General features: G+C 43.2%; 1 protein-coding gene across 1 annotated transcript in view; it reads left to right on the top strand.

Moving 5' to 3' along the window:
* The window catches only part of LOC137186642 (scavenger receptor cysteine-rich type 1 protein M130-like), a 35,228-nt gene that overhangs the window by 5,614 nt on the left and 9,614 nt on the right, over nucleotides 1-20,000 (top strand). The window contains exons 2-6 of the mRNA XM_067595717.1: nucleotides 639-671; nucleotides 1,850-1,999; nucleotides 5,946-6,062; nucleotides 10,291-10,455; nucleotides 10,773-10,904. Of these exons, the coding sequence (XP_067451818.1) occupies nucleotides 639-671; nucleotides 1,850-1,999; nucleotides 5,946-6,062; nucleotides 10,291-10,455; nucleotides 10,773-10,904 (597 nt within the window). The remainder of the gene's footprint in view (nucleotides 1-638; nucleotides 672-1,849; nucleotides 2,000-5,945; nucleotides 6,063-10,290; nucleotides 10,456-10,772; nucleotides 10,905-20,000) is intronic.

The raw sequence follows: 20,000 nt of genomic DNA, 5'->3' as shown, positions 1-20,000 counted from the left end.
AAGGAGTCAGAGCTTGAATTCACCCTTCTTTGTTCATCCTTGAATGTTTATCTCTCAGATATTAACATTCTAGGTGAACTCCCATTTATGAGACTACCTGGTTTGGTTATTGGTCCCGGTTTCCGGGTGGTGCCCCGTATTCGTTAATTCATATTAATGTTCTATTAATTGTCATAATTAGTTAATTATCCTTGATAATTCATAATTATTGCAAACAATCAACTGTGTTCCTCACAGATCCAACTGTTGGTGCCCGAATTATTGATTAAGGTTAACAATATCTTATTTTCATAATTCATAATTATGATAATTATGAATTATTGCTAATAACCAAACGCACTACTGCCCGTCCCAACAGTTTTCTAGTTGCTGAAGATTTAAACTGTTATTTACACACACAAATTATACTTGTCTGTAGCATATTTGGTAAAACAAATGTAAAAGTCAGATTCTGGTCCACATATGTTGTTTGTGGCTTTGCAGGTTAGTGGTAAACTGGTCACATGATTCCTGAGTGAGTTCAATAATCTGTGTGTTTTCACTGAGATGAGCTCTGAGCTGCTGGAAATCCTCACAGTGTTTGTTCAGTTCACAGCTCTGCACCAATATAAATGCTGACTTTCTGATTTTCTCTGCAGGACTCCAGGCTGAAGATAAACAGCAACCAACAGGTAAAAAGAGAAAATATATCTCATCTGGTCTGGGAACGCTTCTGATCCCCCAGGAGGAGCTGGAGGACGTTACCCGCACCTCCATCAGGACAATGAATCCACTTTGGTTTATGACCAAATACCCTCAAAGCTAATAACTAATAAAATATGCTAATGTTAGCATTGAAAAGTGAAAAATCAAGATTTTGGAAACTCACAAATCACAATTTTATGTCATCACTGTCCGCTGTAGAGTTGCACATCACTAGTTTTTGTCTATAATATCTATAAAATGCAACGCATGGCATTGTGGGATTGTTTGCAGAAAGTAGTGCCTTCATGCCATGAACACCACTTTTTTGTTCCATTGTGGAACATCTGAGGGCTCTACATGTTGGATAAGGAAGGAAAATACCTGATAACTGCTCCAATATGTTTTATTTGATTATAGATCTCCAGCAGCGTCTGTCTGTCACAGAATAAAACACAAATAGACAATTTAAATCTGTTAATTACTGAAAGAACAGAACTGATGTAAAGGAGCAATAAAAACAGCTGCAGATTGCAGAATATTTAATGTTTAAATAAAATATTGCTTATTTAGTTTGTGACAGTCTGACGTTGTTTTCAGGCTCAGGATGATTTTATAGGAGACGCAGTTGTGTGACGTCATATTTTCCTGAGAGAGCTGAGACGAAGAAGAAAGGAGAAGCCTTTTGGCTCATGAAGAAAAATAATAAAGTTACAAGAGTGTTTTTATGATGGATTCATGATTCAGTAAATCTTATTTTATGAATAAATATGATCAGCTGCTGCTGGTGGTGTCATTCCTGCTCCACAGGTCGTTTTCTTGATCTGCTGTATTACAACAACAGCCCGACTGTTTACTGTCCCGTCAGATCAGCTGATTGATCAATAACCAATCATTAAACACATTGATCAAAGGAGTGTTTCCATCCACTGAAAAACTTCCACAGAGGATACACCTGTGGTTCCTCGCTCTAAGCTCCTCCAGGAGCCTCCTCGCTCCTCGTCTCCTCTGAGGAGCGTTTAAGGGTTTCAGGTCACAGCTGGAGGAAGGAGGAGCGAGGACGCGAGAAAGCATAAATTAGCCAAATGAAAAGCACCCACAGCTTTAGTCTTGCTTCTATATCTCGTCTCTTGTGTATTGTATCCCACAATCCTCTGTTTTCCTCCAGGTTCTCAGTGTGAAAGCACAGCCAAGGCTGACATCGGGCTGATGGTCAGTGAATCCGGGAGAATCAGTCCTGAAGACCATGAAAACATGAAGTCCTTTCTAACTAAGATAGTCAGCTACTTCGACATCGGCCCTGACAAAGTCCAGATCGGTAATATTTTCACTACTTCTACTATTCACACTACTGCTCCTGGTACTATTACTACTACTGTGTGTAAAAAGTACTCAAAATACTAAAATCTTTACATCAAAATGTAAAAAAGCAGCAAAATAGGACATGATAACAAGAGTAGTCAGGGGTATGTCTGATGTGAGGATGAAAGGAGCAGACCAGTGGTTTTACATGTTCTGCATACAGCCTCCGTTACTGCCAGTTATTTCCCAAAACATGCAGACATATTTTAGCTTTGTAATAACTTACAGAAATGAAATGTTCAGGTGATACACCTGCCTTCAAATTCAGTGCTTCACCCACCGAAACACACATTTATAACTCATGGTAATTATGATTCAGCTTATAAAACAATCTTTTATCTGGACACTGTTTTCCATGGTGGAGATATACTGTACATTCCTTCTGTGTAGGTCCGTGTTGGATCAGTTAGCAGGACAGATGTTCTGACAACTTTGTCTCTCTACTAATACTCTGCTTTTATATGTTTCCAGATTAGCTGCCAGTGATAAAACTGGAAGCATTACAACGTTAAACTGTATTAAAAACTCACTTGAGTTCTGTGTGACAACATTTAGTTCACTGTAAGCAGTGCAGGTGGTGCCTGACTGACATGTTTTTATTGTAGGCAGGGGCGTCGCAGCCGTGGGTGTTACGGGTGTTGTGACACCCGCACTTTCACAGAAACATAATTCCATCCCTCCCACTTTTTCCTGAGGTAGTCATTGATGAAACGAAACTGAGGTTCCCATACATGAAAAAGCTATTGGTCTAGTTAGATTAATTGAAGAGCCATCCAGCCAATCACAGCCGTTTGACCAACCCACCAGGTCAGGGAAGAGTAAACAGTTGGAGTCCAGCAAAGTTACGTTTGTGCATTCAGCAACGGTGCTTCTGTTACTCTCTGCTGGCTGTGATAACAGATCAGAGAATAACAGATCAGAGGTATGAAACAGATATTTAACTAGTTAGTAATGTAGAATTTTCTTTTGTAACTTTGTCTTGTTATGTGATGTGTCAGCTCAGCTAACATCATTGAACATAAATGAAATAGGCTAACTTTTCCTAAATGTAAACCAGGTGGTAAATTTGGTTTTTAGTCACTTCTATTGTCGTTTTTAAATAGTCATAGACAAAGGTGAGCATTCATATTTAAGATGTGTAACATCTGTCTGTCTTATGGCAATGTGTTGCCTGCCTGAACTGACGCCTGCTGATACAAAACCTCCTGGACAACTTTTGGTATTTAATTTCCCAATTAAAGACAATTAAAGGTCCCCTTTGGATTCCTACTAAAAGAGACACTTTTTAAAACAATTGAAGACAGTTTAGGTTGTACTCGTCCATGGACTCAGAAATGACTCTTTACTGATACTGATTTGTTACCAGGGTTCAATTTGTTATGCATCTATAACCATATCCATTTCATTTTAATGGAAGCGTAAGTTTCCTTTAATTTCATGTCTATAAGGTATGTAAGGAAGTAGGATAAAGATGATCTGTGATTATCTTAAGTATAATAAGGATAACTATGCTCCAGTACAGCAATTCATACAAATAACTGGATGTAAGTAGTAAACTGCTATGAGACCCTAAATAAATTCTGCTGAGTTGTTACACTCATATGGTCTCAGTAATTATTTGATGGTAAGCTGAAGCAGTGGTTACAACTACAGTAGTAGAAGTTGTTTAAATGTGTGGCATTCATTTTGATTTGGCATGTTGAGACTGGAACAGGGCTCGAAGGCGGCGGGTTGCCGTGCTCATGTCCCACCTCTAGAACCCCCACACTTTCAAAATCGCTGCTCCAACCCTGATTGTAGGTGTCTGTGCTCGCTGCTGACCGTTCAGTAGCATCAACCTGCATACTAGACTCAACTCAACCCGACTGCTGACTACAAACTAAACTTTCTGCACTAAAATAACTACAAATAACTTTGTTGGCCAGATGAAACTACTCAAAGTTACCAAAACAAAAGAATGTTAGAACTGAAGTTGGCTTCTCATTAAAGTTAAACTCTTCTGCACAAACTGGACAAAAAGAAATAAAACGTTTATTTAAAAGTTGAAGTTTATACTAAGAGATGTGCACCGGCTTAAAAAGGTCCGACGAGGAACAACAAGGAGACGCTGCAGACGTCTTTCTGAGGACAACAGAAAGACAGAAAAAGCTTTAAAAAGAGCAAAGACAAACGGTGTCATCTGGTTGTGTCTGTTTGGGGAAGTTTTGGGATGAAGAATTGATTTTCACGCTGAAACTGAAGATCTGAAGACCTAAGATTGATTCAAACCCACTTTGAGGATTAATTTAAAGTTGAATTAATCACAAACTTCATTATTACCCAAAGACCTGAATGACTTGATAACACATATCACACATTCAACACATTACTCCAACATTCAGAGACAACACACATGTGCAATATAAATCAATCATATCAATTCCTGGAATAAACAATACTTAATGTAGTTACACAATATAAATACAGATGCAGTCGTCACTGTCTATGTTACCTATTAACACAATACTCACTACTTTTAACTATCAAAATTAATTCTTCATACAAAAGGTTAGACATCCATTAGTTCAGCTTCAATAAAACACACATTTATTTAAACAAACCTACTTTTTAATGTTAACAAAACTCTATTTTATGACCACTGAATATTAATTCCTCACTTATCAAAAATATAAATGTCTAATACTTAGTAAATATGAGGTTAGAACAACACAATAAAATAACTGCAAATACATAAACATACATACTGTTTGTTGTTCAAAAGTTCTACCTCTATTGACCACTGGAGGGTCGTATGATCACACTGTAATTTACAACATTTAACCTATAAATTAATAACTAAGTCAATTTATATCACACAGACTTCAGGGTTAGACTATAATATTGTGAAGCATCTCCAGATCAACAGTTTCCTGCTTACAAAATGATCATATCTTTACTTCACAGTTATTACAAACTTTGGCTTAAACACACTGGATATAATGAACTCAAATTGAGGAATGCAGCATAATTTATGGTTTTGTTCTGGCAAGTGTCCTTATCTTGAGATAGCAGCAGGTTGAGAAGGACAGACAGACGCTTCTTCATCAACTGTGTGTAATGTCTTTACTTAAAGTCCTTTTCAAGGAAGATTCCTCTTGATGTTCCCTTGAATTTGGGTGAATCCATGAAGAAATGAATGTTCCAAAGAGTGTTGTAAATCCGGATCTCAAGAGTTCAGAGAGAGACCCAGTTTGAGTCTGCAGGGTGTCAGTTAATACAAAAAACAACAAAACAAACAAACAAAAACTTGCTTCTATGCACTCTATGCATTGCCTTGGTGCACTGCCTGTTGGCATCAATGTCCTATAGGACTCAAACTTAAGCTTTATGGCACAGATCCTTGCTTGTGTTGTATCAGTCTCAGATCTACATCGCTTTGGATAAAAGCGTCTGCTAAATGAAAAATATAATGTAATGTAGTTACACATCTTTACCTGGGAGGTGTAAAAGTCAGTTTATCTTGAGGGAAGTTCAAAAACAAAGTTGTCCATTTCCTGACACTCCTTATTTAAGAGGTTAGAAGTCAGTTTACCTTGAAAGGTTCCTGCCAGTAACACAAAGTCTTCTACATTCCTGAGGAGATAGCAAAGAGGACCATCTTGGACCCCTATGAGTCCTTTGGTCCCTCTATATGCAGATTAGTACAGGCATGAGTGTGTGTGAGACATGCGACGTGTGTAGATGAGTGTTGGGGTGATGATGACAACAAGATAATAACCACAATAATAGTAATAAACCAATGCATCTGTTCAAGAACACTCAGTGCAACTATTATTCTCATTCTCATTATTATCATTGTTATTCTCATTATCATTTAAAAACAAAGGCTGAGTCAGTTTTACACATTTCTGTGTTTCCTGCAGGTCTGGTTCAGAACAGTGAAAACCCAGAGATTGAATGGCAGCTGAACACCCACCAGACCAAACAATCCCTGCTGAAGGCCATAAACCACCTGCCACAGAGAAGAGGAGACTCCTCAGGTGATTTAACAACAGGCTGTCTGATCCACACCAGCTTTACACTGTGAGGGACTGAGGCAGAGACTCTGATTAGATCCAAATATATTTACTTTCTGTATTTAGGTCTGTCAGCGGTGGAAAGAGAAGCTGTTAGTGATCCGTATTTTATATCTTAAAGTATTTATAGTAGAATTTATTGTATATATTGAATATATATTTGTGAATGAAATTCACTCCCCTGACAGATCAAGAAAACTGTGTATCTGCTAACAAATAACATCTTCAGAACAGACTTCAGATAAAGTTACTAAACAGTATATTCATTCATACTGATTCCAGAAATAGTAGGTTTACAATAAAAATGAGATAAATGATGATGGTAATTTGTATTATTGTTGCTGTCATAATATTAAAGGAAAATTACAGTTGATTTGAACCTGATGTATTTCCTATAAATGTGGCCGTTGTGTCTCTATGTGTCAGGTTAACTTTGTTCTCTCAGCTGTTATAGAGATTCTGGTGATTCACAAACAGATGTTTATCACACACACAAAGATTTTTACATGAATCATTTCAAAAGTTTGTTTGTGAGTCTGAATGAAAGTAAACACAGAAACTAGCCGTCTGTAGCAGCATTATGGCTAACTGCATAGAGATCTATATCCAGGCAGCTTGCCCGTGTATACCTGGCTGCTGCCTGCAGAGCGGGGCGGGGTTAATGTTTATTATACAACACGTAGTTCTGACCAAGCAATCTGATTGGTCAACTAGACATTTAAAATGCGCTCAAATCAGCATGACAGCACACCTAGCCGTGCTCAGATGAAAAGCCTCATCACTAAAAATATTACTCCGCCATTCATTACGCCGGGGACACACTGGATGCGTGAACCTCAGCAGTGCGTGTGCGTCGCTGAACTGCTGCGTCTCGCACGCTTGCAGTGTCCACACAGGAAGGAGATTCGAGGTCTCGCCTATTTTCTCCGCGTGACGCGTGCGGTTCTCAGCAGAAATAGACAGGGAACACGATAGAAAGATAGGGCTGCCAGTGGCAGAAGCGCCGCAGCAGACACGCTTCCTGTGTGGACGCTGCAAGCGTGCGAGACGCAGCAGTTCAACGACGCACACGCACTGCTCACGCCAGCGCCTCGTTCCTGACCGCATCACTGTCGCGCCAACAATGACAGTAAAGCACCCTCGAGTGTAATATTGTTTAAATCCGAACCCACTGTGATTTGATTGGTTTGAGTGTGGAATGTGGGCGGGGTTAAAGAACACAGTCAATTCATAAATGAAAAGGACCTACCGGTATACGTTACTCAGGCTAATGTCATGAGGGGAACTGCTCCTCTGTAAACTCTCTGTTTCCTATTTGAAACATAATGATCACTTTGAAGCATGAGTTGACCACTTAAACATCCATAATATTCACCTCATAAAATGAGCAAGGTGTTGCTGCTCGTCTTCATGTGGTTCCAGTGATTTTTATCGCTTTGTGGCCGCAACGTAGGCTCGTTGTTACAAGACTATCGACAGTGGTGGAATATAACTAAAGTACATTTACTCAAGTACTGTACTCAAGTACATACTTTACTGGAGTATTTCTATTTTATACAACTTTATACTTCTTCTCCACTACAAGACAGCTATAGTTACTTCTTAGTTATAAATTACTTCTCAGATTACAATTTTTCAAACTCTTCCTGTCCAGTGAAAACTATGTATCTCCAAATTCTGTGATTCTGAATGTTTGTGATAAACTGAAGGATTAAGTGATCCTTTATGAGTTGAGAAAATTCTGATTCTACTTCTTAAGCTAAATAAAATATTATTTCATAGTGGTAGTTTATTAAATAGTTTATTGTACTCTTGGATTAGCTGGAAAATGCATTTTCACAAAGCAGAAAACAGGCTGTTTTTCTGAGCTCATGAAAAGTTGACTTTTTAGAGATACGTGGTTCTCACGGGACAGAGACGCTACAAACATATGATGATCTTATAGAATATGATGCATCGCTGTAGATGAAACTACCCAACACTATATAAAGTAGATAAAATGATCACCTTAAACATCTACAACAGTAAAATGCAACACACACATGAATGCAGCAGTAATATTAAAAACATCATATATAGTAAAACACTGAAAGGGACAATTGTTCTGCAGAATGAATACTTTTATTGTTCATACTTAAAGTAAATTTAGCTGATAACATTCACATACTTTTACTAAAGTAAGGTTTTATTTATTTTATGATGGGGTTGGGTAGTAGTCCTGGGTAAAGAAAGGTTTCTGGTCTTGACTTGAAGAGATTGGTGGATGCGTATGTCAGTGATCAGTGAAGTGAGTTCCACAGTTCGGTGGCATAGAAGAGGGGGGCAGTTATGGAGGACATGAGTTATGATCATCAGATCTGTGCAGGCAGCAAGTAGAGGTGTGAACCGGTTGTAGACGTTTGTCTGGTGAGGGTGTTGCACAGGTGGAAGAAAGATCTTGACCGTCTTGTTGACTCAGAGGTTGCAGGATAGTGATGAAGGAGAGACAGCGGTGTTATCGACAGTCAGAGATGTACCATGTTTCTATAGGTTTGTAAAAGGAACTATTTACATTTACAAGTGTGTAAATCAATGGAGAGGTGCGCTGTACCCCTGCGGCCCTGCTGGGCTCACAGGGAAGCAGGTGGCTTTGGTCCTTCCATGGAGGGACGCTGTCCATCAACATGTTTAAGTAGCTGTAACTGGTTCACAACACTGACTTCACAGTAGCAGCAGTGAAAATGTGCCGTTGTGCGACATGACTGCACGCACTTCACAATGATGAAATGTGAAAGTGAACAGAAGTGTCAACTTTTCTAAATAACTTCATTTGAACAATATCAAACCATTTTCTAATACATCCAAAGTGATATCAGCAGTTACAAAACAAAGCTTTGCTATAAACTACATGAGATGGTTGCTTATGTCAACATTAATTAATGATGAATTAATTCACTCTGCACAGTTAGATATGTAAACAGTGTTTATTTCTCTACATAACAAGACAGAAAAATCAACATCATGACTTATAATAATAAAAAACAAATGAAGTCATTCATTCTGAAAAACCTGAGTGACATCATTCTGCTTCAAAGATATTACAATGAAACATTCAGCTATGTATCAAATATTATTGAAAATGACTGCAGCTTATTTTTTTACCCATGTTGTGCATTAAAAGGTTTTTAATATGTTGTGCATCAAACACATTGCATCTCATTGATAGATTAAATAAATGTGTAAATCACGTTGTGCCCATGTGTCAGGTGTTCCTCTGCTCATCATTCTAAAACTAACAATATACAAATACATATTACAAAATGATTGACAGCTGGACTGAACTGACCTCTATATTTTAGATCACTAGCAGGATGTTTCAAATGATGTGGACAAACCGTTCTGTGATTGGAACATCTGCTGTTGCCATGAGAAACGGCCGATGTTTACAAACAAAGGTAACCAGTTAACAGGAAAACCAGTTGATTTGTAACACTGGATACAGATCTCTATGCAGTTCACCATAATGCTGCTACAGACGGACAGTTTCTGTGTTTACTATCGTTCAGACTCACTTCATGTGAGAATCCTGTTTATTTGGGAAGCTGTAGGAGTCTCAGCAGCTCACCCTGATCATCATTGATTTGTGTGATAAACGTCTGTTTGTGAATCACCAGAATCTCTAGAACAGCTGAGAGAACAGAGTTAACCTGACACATAGAGACACAATGCTCACATTTATAGCAAATACATCAGCTTCAAATAAACCAGAATTTTACTTTATAATAATGTTATTGTAAAAATCTTATGATCATTAATATTGTGATATAATATTATTGGTATAATGTTACATATCAAAGACTGCTGATGCTGTTATAGTCATTATAATAATTATAATAATACAATAACAGCATTAAAAATCATAATGATGTGAGCGTCTCACAATAGAGTTTGAAGCTCTGTGATTGGATGTTTCTGACTGAAATGCATCTTGGGAGTCGTAGTTAACTTCTCTCTTTCAGTTTTTATGTCTACAGGCTTCTAGCTTTGACTTTTTTATCAAAGAACCAGATATTTTATTACACAGTTGTTGAAGTGAGGAACTGTCAGTCACCTCACAGTCTATGAGCAAAGTAATGGGACTTTATATCTGGAACAAGGGACACATGAAAGAAAGTCTCTGTACCTTTTAAAACCTCTTTATTCTGTCATACAGGAGTCGCTCTGGGCAACAGCCTAGATAGGCTCTTTAAACCCACAGCAGGAATGCGTGCAGACTCCCAAAGAATTGCTGTCCTGATTACTGATGGAGAGTCCTCCTTCAGCTTATACGAAGCCTCGCAGCTCCTGAGAGACATCGGCATTGAGATCTACGCTATTGGTGATTGATTTTCTCTCTGCAACTCTGAAACTACATTATTTTATGATGAAAGAATAACATGACATTAACATGAATTAAACATGATATTTTATCACAATGAAAATGTTAGCTAGCAAGACTCTTAAGATGTCTGTATGACTACATTTATATTTTATATCAGTTAATGTCTGACATTATTAAATCAAGTTTTTTAATCGTGGGCTGAAATGAATTAAACCAGTTTGCTGCTCAGTAGGAGGAAAGTCAAACTAAAAATGTGGTATGCTTTAGCAGTGAAATAAAGTTCATATGATTTTAACACTACATTTTTCTCTCAGCTGTAAACAACGGTCAGCTGATTATCACCGCCTCAGATCCTGAAGAAACTCACATGTTCAGAGTCAGCGACTCCTCGTTCCTCCTGGACATCGTTGACAACGTCACCATCAACCTCTGTAACAGTGCCGCAGGTAGGCAAAGAGTCTGTTATCATCAAACAGCAATACATGTTAACACCACACTGATCCACTGCTGTCACAATCAATCTTAAGATATCAAGTTTTAAAAGCTGTTAAACATCACTTAAATGTTGGATTCTTACAGTTAGATATAAAGTTATTCTATTGCTTTTAATCTATTGCAAAAGAAAATGAGAATATTGTCAGACTCAGGCAGTGGCGTTTTTATTATTTATTATTTATTATAGATAGGCTACATACCAGGAAAACTACAGTACTTGCTCTTGCTACTGATGTGTTTTTTTAACATGCATGGCTCCACAAAACACTTTTAACAACAAAGTGGCTTCTAGCAGGTCTTGTACTCATATACAGAGGAAGAGAGAGAGAAAGTATGGAGCTTTTTCCCTATCTTTATTCAAGAGCGTTTATCAATTTGAGAGCATAATTTATTGATTTCATGTTCAAATGTTGTAATTTGTCCCTCAAAACCCTGCCCTCGCACTCTAATAGCCTCTGCTTGCACTTAGATTTGCTCTGTTTCTGCTCAAACTGTGTGCTTGCACTCAAATATAATGTTGTTTGCAGAGATTTGCTGCTCCAGCTTCAGCTCTTCTCCTCACACTCAGGCTGCTTCTGCGCGCTCGTGGAACTTCTGCTCTCAGATTTCTCCTCTGTAGGTTGACTATGTGAATAAAATCACCTGAACATGTTTCAGCTTCTGTAAGACACAAACACAAAAGCGTTGTACTGTATTATATTGAATTTAATGACATTACTATCACGGCAAGCATTACTATCAGCTTGTAAAAACTGCAAGGTAACGTTACCGCTTTGCTCTTTCAGCTCTTTCTGCACAGCGTTAGCTTGGACGTGAAGTCCGGTAGCTAACAAATGATTATCAAGCTAACAGTCCAACAGCATCTTTCTTTTGTTCAGTTATCGCTACATTTGACATGAGCCACAAACCAGACGGCTCTGTGCCAATAAACATATTCAGATTATTACTCACCGTATTGTTAACCTTTCCTGCTTCAGCGTCCAGACCATGGTCGGGAAGCACAGGGGAGACTTAGTTTACTGCTCCAGGGCCGAAGTCACCGCTAACTTCGGGGTTAACTCCCTCCACTTTATCAACAGGTAGCAAGCAAGAAACGGGAACTCAGCTTCAATCTTGAGGAGTTGCAGCATTTATTCTCTGTCAGAACAGCTCGAACTGTACATACACTGTACTATTACTGTCACAGCTAACTGCTAACTTAACTCTCTCTTACTGCTCCGGTTGCCCCTAACACAGTCACACACGCTCGCTCTCTCGCTCGACCACACGCATGCGTCATGCGCACTTCCTATGCACTGGGCTATTTCTTAAAGAGACTACGCCACTCGTATAACACTACCCCCACTCTGGATGGCATTACCCCATAATTCCACTCCAGCACAACGATACACATCAACATTTTTTTCTTTTTACAGGTATGCAGTCCTCATTTGTAAAGAGTCCATCTGAAAGGATCCAATGTAACCAGCATATTTACAGTCCATTGTAGGAGGGAACTAGCGACAGGTGCAGTTTCTCAGTGCAAATATGAACATGTAGCAGTCTTTCTTATAGGGTGCACACATGATAAACTCTGGAGGAGACATTAATAACACTTAACTACACAGGCATGAACTTATCTGAGCCCTAAACGGCGACCGGGAGCATATGAAACTAACTTCACTGCATAAAGGTGTTCCCTTAACAGAAAAATACAGTTGTATCACAGTGGATAATTATTATCAAACAAATACTCCTCAAGTTTCTTTTTTTTTTTATAAATGTAGTAAACATATAAAATAACAATTAGCTCCAACAGTAGCAAACAGTACATGACATTTCCCCTCATTCTTTTTCTCTTAACACTGGGAATTGTCCTTTAACCCTCGGAACTGTCCATCAACCGTCCTTAATGAGCCACCCACTCACCATGCCTGGCCGGGGGCCTACGACGGCGGCTTGGTCTTCGATGACGACGACCCACCTCTCCACCCCCACTATCCTGAAAGTCCCTGGGGGAAGGAAAGTCCGGGTGAGGAAGGTTTGAGGGGGGGGAGGTAGCAGATGCAGGGGTGTGCCCTGCTGGATCTGGTGGAGTGTTGCCGGAGGTCTCCTCCGTGTCCGCGTTGGAGAAGAGGCCAGAGAGCTCCAGGTCTGGGTCTGCAGAATCCGTGTCCAAGGCTGGAGGTGACACCTCCACCGGTGCCCAGCCCTGAGCCTGCTCCATGGCCCAGGTGTTGTCCATCAGCTCGCGGCTGCGATAGGGCTTCAGCTGATCATGGTGAACCACTTTCACTTTGGTTCTTGGGCCTTTCTGGATGCGATACACTAGGTCATCCAGCTGCCCTAGGATGAAGAAAGGGCCTTCATATGATGGGAGGAACTTCCTGACCTTGTTCTTGGCCTTCTTTGTGCCCTTGATGAGATACCACACCACATCTCCGACCTGATACTGTGTGCGGCAGCAGTTCTTATCATACTGCCTCTTTGCACGTTTCACGGATTCACCGAGTGCATCCCTGGCGATTTGATGCGCCAGCTCCAGCCGCTCACGGAGGCGTTGAACATACTCAGGAGCAGAGGGGGCAGTTTCAGAGTCAGGGGGCAAGCCTGTTACGAGGTCTACCGGCTCGCTCACTTCCCGGCCAAACATCATGAAGTTGGGGGTGAATCCAGTGGAACTGTGCCTTGTTGCTCTGTAGGCCATGACAGCATAGGGGATCATGAGGTCCCAGTCCCAGTGACAGCGCTCCGCTGTTGTGGCCAAAATCTTTTGCAGGGTGGCATTAAACCTTTCTACTTGGCCATCAGACTGAGGTCGAAAGGGCGTGGTGTGTGTTTTCTCGATACCGAACAGTGTGCACATTTTCTGGAACACTTCTGACTCAAAGTTCCGACCCTGGTCACTGTGCAACATCTGTGGTGCCCCATAGCGACACACCCACTCAGAGGCCAGCACTTCAGCCACAGTTACTGCCTGGTCATTGGGTAAGGGGAAGGCTTCCACCCATTTTGTGAAATAGTCCTGTATCACGAGCACATAACGGTTCTTGCGCTCTGTCTCATTCAGTGGCCCCATAATGTCCAAGGCGACACGCTCCATTGGGGCTCCCACCCTGACGGTTCCCATGGGGGCCTGTGGTGCCTTAAGGGGCCTGGCTTTGGACGCACAGCTGGTGCAAGTGTGGCACCAGAGGGCAACATCCTCTCTCATTCGGTACCAGTAGTATCGAGTCTGCAGCCGTGCCACAGTGCGCTCCACACCAAAATGTCCACCAACTGGTCCCTCATGCATCTGCCTCATGACGTCAGGCTGGAAGGTGCGTGGCAGCATCGCCTGTGGATAGTACTGGGTGTCATCCAGACAATAGAACCGCCTGACTAGTATTCCATCTCGGATGTAGAGCCGCTTCCACTGGCTCCAATAGGCCTTTGTGGCTGGACTGTGTGGGGAGACTGTATTCCATGAGGGACGCTCGCCACTGGCCTCCCTCCATGCCCTGATAGGCGCAATGTCTGGGTCAGCCTCCTGGGCCTGTTGCAGCTCTTCCAGGGACCAGCCAGGAAACAGTGCAGTCTCCCTGGTCCTAGTGAGATAGATTCTCTCAGGGGGCTTTAAATTGTCCATGTCTGTGTGTAAGGTTTCCTCTACCCCCACTGGAGTCACTGTTGTCACGGCTGGATGTCTCTCTACCCCCACTGGACTCTGCACCGCCTGGTTGATGTCAGAGTCCAACTCACACTGCACAGCTTGGTGCCTGATGTTTGCTGGAGGAGGGGCGGGGCCCGGCAGTTTACATGGACAGTTCTGGCGACACGGCTTCCTGGAGAGGCTGTCTGCGTTGTTGTGCAGCCGGCCAGGGCGATGGATGATCTCAAAGTCGTACTCGCCGAGTCTCTCCAGCCATCTGGCGAGCTGTCCTTCTGGCTCCTTCATTTTTGTCAGCCACCGGAGACTGCTATGGTCAGTGCGCACGATGAAAGGACGCCCCAGGAGGTACTGCCGGAAATGTGACGTGAACTCCACCACAGCCAGAAGTTCCCGCCGTGTGGTACAGTAGTTCTGTTCAGCTTTAGACAGTTTGCGACTCCCATAGGCCAGCACACGCTCCCTGCCCTGCTGGACTTGTGACAGAACGGCACCGATGCCGACATCGCTTGCATCAGTGTCCAGTATCATGCTACCCTGGTCTAATGGGTAACCCAGGACTGGTGTGGTGGTTAGCAGGTGCTTAAGTCTGTCAAACGCCTCCTGGCATTCAGTTGTCCACTGGAAACGGGCGTACTTCTTGGTCAGGGCATGGAGGGGCTCTGCCACAGTAGCAAAGTCTTTTACAAATCGGCGATAGTATGATGCCAGGCCGATGAACTGACGAATCTCCTGGATGGACTTTGGTGTAGGCCACTCCTGCACCTTCTGGACTTTGGAGGGGTCAGTAACAACACCATCTGCCGAGACAATATGACCCAGGTAGGCTACTTGACGATGGAAGAGGCAGCATTTAGCAGGTTTGAGTTTCAGGTTAGCTTGGTGCAGCCTGTGGAAAACCTGGCCAAGTCGCTGCAACATTTCTGGCACATCCCGGCCCAGCACAATGATGTCGTCCAAGTAGACTAGACAGGTCTCCCACTGCATACCGGCTAAGACACGGTCCATCAGCCGTTGGAATGTCGCCGGAGCATTGCACAGTCCGAATGGCATGACATTCCATTCAAAGAGTCCACTCCTGGTGCAGAAGGCTGCCGCTCGGCGAGCTCTGGGGGTCAGTTCAACCTGCCAGTAGCCAGAGGCAAGATCCAGCGTGCTGAACCATCTGGCGGTGGAGAGAGTGTCAAGGGTGTCTTGGATGCGGGGCAGTGGGTAAGCATCTTTAATGGTACAGTCATTTAGGGCCCTGTAGTCTATGCAGAGGCGGTACGTCCCGTCTTTTTTACGTACCATCACTATGGGTGAAGCCCAACTGCTGTGGCTACGACGGGCCAGTCCAGCCTCCAGGCTCTGCTGTATTTGTTGGTCAGCATCCTGTAGTTTCTCCCCCGCCATCCGGCGCGGTGGCTGCTTAACTGGGACACCTGGCCGAGTCACAATGTCGTGCTGCACCAGGGACGTGCGGCCAAGGTCGCTGGGTCCAGTTGAAAACACACTGTCATAGGTGCACAGCAGCTGAGCTAGCTGGAGCTGCTCCTCTTTGTTGAGCTCGGCTGAACTCTGGTTGTAAAGCTCCTGCAGGTGCTGGGGAACGGTGGGATGTTCTGGCTGCTCTGGCTTGGCTGTGGTGGTGTCAGGCTGCAGGGCTTTTGCAGGTTGGAGGAACCCTGCGATGGCCCCCTTTTTGAGGGTTACAGCTGTATTGCCCGGATTAAAGATGCGTAGGGGTACAGCTTTAAAGGGGTGTGACTCCACCAGGACACGGGCAACTAGCACTCTATGTTTCTCAACAAAACCTTTGGTGGGGCTTAGCATCATCTCCCCCTTTACAGGTTCTCTAATGCGGGTCTGGCCTCTTACCACATACTCCCGCCCAGCCTCCAGTACCACAGTCCGGGCCACTCTCACTGCATGTGTCTTTGGTTTGCTTAGGGTGTGGAAGTATGGCACTTCCTCACCGAACAGTACAATGCGGTGGTTTCCAAAGTCCAGGCGTGCTTGGGCTTGGGTGAGAAAAGGGTGGCCCAGGAGGGCCTTGTCACTGGCAATGTCAGCAACCAGGAAATGCACGCTCACCTGCCGGTTATTGATCTGAACAGGGATGTGGGCCTCCCCCATCACAGGAACATCTCCAGGCCCAACACCTAGCAGAGTCTTTACAACTGACGGCTGAAGTGGGGGACGGGCATCTGGGTGAATAGCATTATAATGGTGCAGAGGCAACACACTTTTCCGTGCTCCACTGTCCAGAACAGCACAGACATCCAGTTCATGCACTAGCATACGAATGCTCATTTCTTGATCATGGGTTTTAAGATGAAGCACAGTGGGCTCTGGGCAATCATGGGTGGCTGTTGGGGCTTGAATTCTGGTCATTTTCTTAGGGGAGGGGCAATTTCTTTTCATGTGGCCAATCCCAGAGCATTTATGACAACGAATATCCTCCCACTTAATATCCTTGCTGCTTTTCTGTGGGGTCGATGTGCGGTGGAAGTCCAAGATTTTTGGCTTATAACTGACAGCTGGGGTGGCCACAACAGTCTCTGCTTCCTCTCCCTCAGTTCCTTCTCTAACCATAGCAGCACGGGACCTCCGTTCTGGTGTATTATATGCCACTGATTGCATGAGGCTGGTGACCCGCGACACCGCCTGCTTGGTGGTTTCGTGGCGGCGCGCAATGTCATAAGCTTGGGCTAGTGTGCGGGGTCGCCGTTCTAATAGTTTCTGTACAATCTCTGCATCCCCTACAGCATTTGTAAAAACTTCAACGCCTATGGCGTCCTGCTCATTATCAGTCTTGTCACTGTAGGCTACTGACACTTGCTCATATATGTCATCCCTCAACACATGAAGAGCTTCACCTGGTTTGCGGACCCGCTGTCTCAGTTCAATGGCCACGGCAGCAGCGTGCTCTGAACAGGGGCCATAAGCAGTCTCCATCTCCTCCACCAGACGGCTGTAGTCCCACTGAGAAGACCGTGGATTTCTGTGGATTACTGCCCCTGCTGCACCCACCAGACAGAACTTAAGCTGAACAGCCATAGTCTTTTTGGACCAGTAATTTGCTTTAGCACAACTCTCAAACCGGTGAATGAACTCTTTCCATGGAGTGGTGCCATCATACTGACCAGGACGTAAGGTGGGGACTCTCTCCTTGTGATCATAGTCATCCTCACTTTCAGATGAAGGCTCATAGTATGTAGGACTGGGCTGGCGTGCACGTGACTTGGGCCGCTCACATTTAGGGAAGTGCTTTAACTGCACAGTTTGATTATTGCCCTGCTCAAATGAATGTCCATAGTTAGTGTCTTTGAGTGAACAGCAGCAAGGGGTGTGCAACTGTGGGTATGTTGGGAGTGAAGAGTAACAGGGGACTGGTGTGCTCTGAGCAAAACTCCCTGGATGGGCTGATGCAAAGGGGTTTGCACTGGGTGTTGCAGTGGCCGCAGCTGATGGCAAAACTGTGCTGTATAGCTGTAATGGCTGGACATGGGCATGGTGATTGAGCACATGGGGGTACGAGTCTTTGCTTTTTGTGTCTGCCCCACAGTCTTGGAAGCAGTAACTTTCCCCGTCGGCATCAACAAAGGGATTAGTGCTCGCTAACTTTAGCCGAGCTGGCACATAAGATGTCTCACTCGTTTGCTGTTTCACTGTAACAGTCTCACTTTCACAAAGAAAGGGGTTATAATGTCCATTATTTCCGTTCCTTTTACTCACATAGTCCGTTTTTATTTCCATTTCACTTACTGCAGTCAGTGACATGAACGGATTGGAGTGACTGGTTACGTTTCCAGACTGACTGTGCCTGTTATTGGCCGCGGTGCGCTGGTTAGCTGCCGCCATTTTAGCTTAGCTTCTTAGTCAGGCGGGGAAACACAGGAACTTTTGCGGACTTTTCCGGTTTATTTCACCGTTTTGCTCACCACTGCTGCTGCTTATCCTGTCGTGAGAGGGTCCCTTCGTGGTCGCCAGTGTTAACCTTTCCTGCTTCAGCGTCCAGACCGTGGTCGGGAAGCACAGGGGAGACTTAGTTTACTGCTCCAGGGCCGAAGTCACCGCTAACTTCGGGGTTAACTCCCTCCACTTTATCAACAGGTAGCAAGCAAGAAACGGGAACTCAGCTTCGATCTTGAGGAGTTGCAGCATTTATTCTCTGTCAGAACAGCTCGAACTGTACATACACTGTACTATTACTGTCACAGCTAACTGCTAACTTAACTCTCTCTTACTGCTCCGGTCGCCCCTAACACAGTCACACCCGCTCGCTCTCTCGCTCGACCACACGCATGCGTCATGCGCACTTCCTATGCACTGGGCTATTTCTTAAAGAGACTACGCCACTCGTATAACAGTATGTTTACTGTAAGGTAGGTCAGCAGGGAGCAGATCGGGTGTGTTCCCTCATCTCACCAGCGTACACCTGTAGGGTGGGCGGGCGGAGAGCCTTTTCCATTTCTTTATAGAAAACACTCCGTTGGCATGAGGGAGCCCCTGAGGATTGACTCACTGTCACTGTCTCAGAGCGTGGGAATCCCCTTTAACTGCGGTACCATTTTTTACTTTGATTTTCGGTGTGATTTTGAATCCAGCCCTCAGTGGATTGACGATTCTGGTTTCCACTGACTGTTACGTCATTTTGTTCTCAACAAATTAAACAATGTACATCAGTAAAGAAGATCAAGATCTGATGTGTGATTTAAGTGTTTTTTTGAGCAGTGTGTATATATATATATATATATATATATATATATATATATGTGTGTGTGTGTGTGTGTGTGTGTGTGTGTGTGTGTGTGTGTATATATATATATACATACATATATATATATGTGTATGAGGCCTGTCTTTTGAAAGATGAAAATGAGCCATAATCATATAAAAACTTTTATACAGTAACACTACACCACTTCCATGACCAGTTATTCTGGGCTGAAGAAGGAGTAACCTGCTGGTGAGCAATCAACAAGTCGGACATTGTCACCATCAGACAGCCAAATGTCTGTTATCAGAAAAAAGTCAAGACTATTAGAAACAATGAGGTCATTACAAATAAAAGATTTGCAGAATAATGACCTGACATTGTGTAAAACAAAGCTAATGTGTCCTGATTGATTAACAGCAGCCACCAGAGGCAGCAGTGAATGTAGGAAAGATTATTCCTGTTGACAGATTGATGAGGGAGGTATGTGGCCTATTGTTGGTAACTACTGGGATCCTTAATACAGAGAGAGGATTAAGAGCTAAATCTGTGGATAGTCAGTCAGTAGGTGAGACACTTATGTCTGAGATGAACTGTGTTTCTAGTAGACTTGTGTCTGTTCTATTGAGATGTCAGTTATCAGTTTTGAAGAGATCTCTCCTTGTCCAGAATGAGTCAAATAACTGGTGAAGCCATAACCAGATGAATGAAAATTAA

This window comes from Thunnus thynnus, chromosome 7 (genome assembly GCF_963924715.1).
Source record: "Thunnus thynnus chromosome 7, fThuThy2.1, whole genome shotgun sequence".
NCBI classification, from domain to species: Eukaryota; Metazoa; Chordata; class Actinopteri; order Scombriformes; family Scombridae; genus Thunnus; species Thunnus thynnus.
This window is presented reverse-complemented; position numbering and strand designations above follow the sequence as displayed.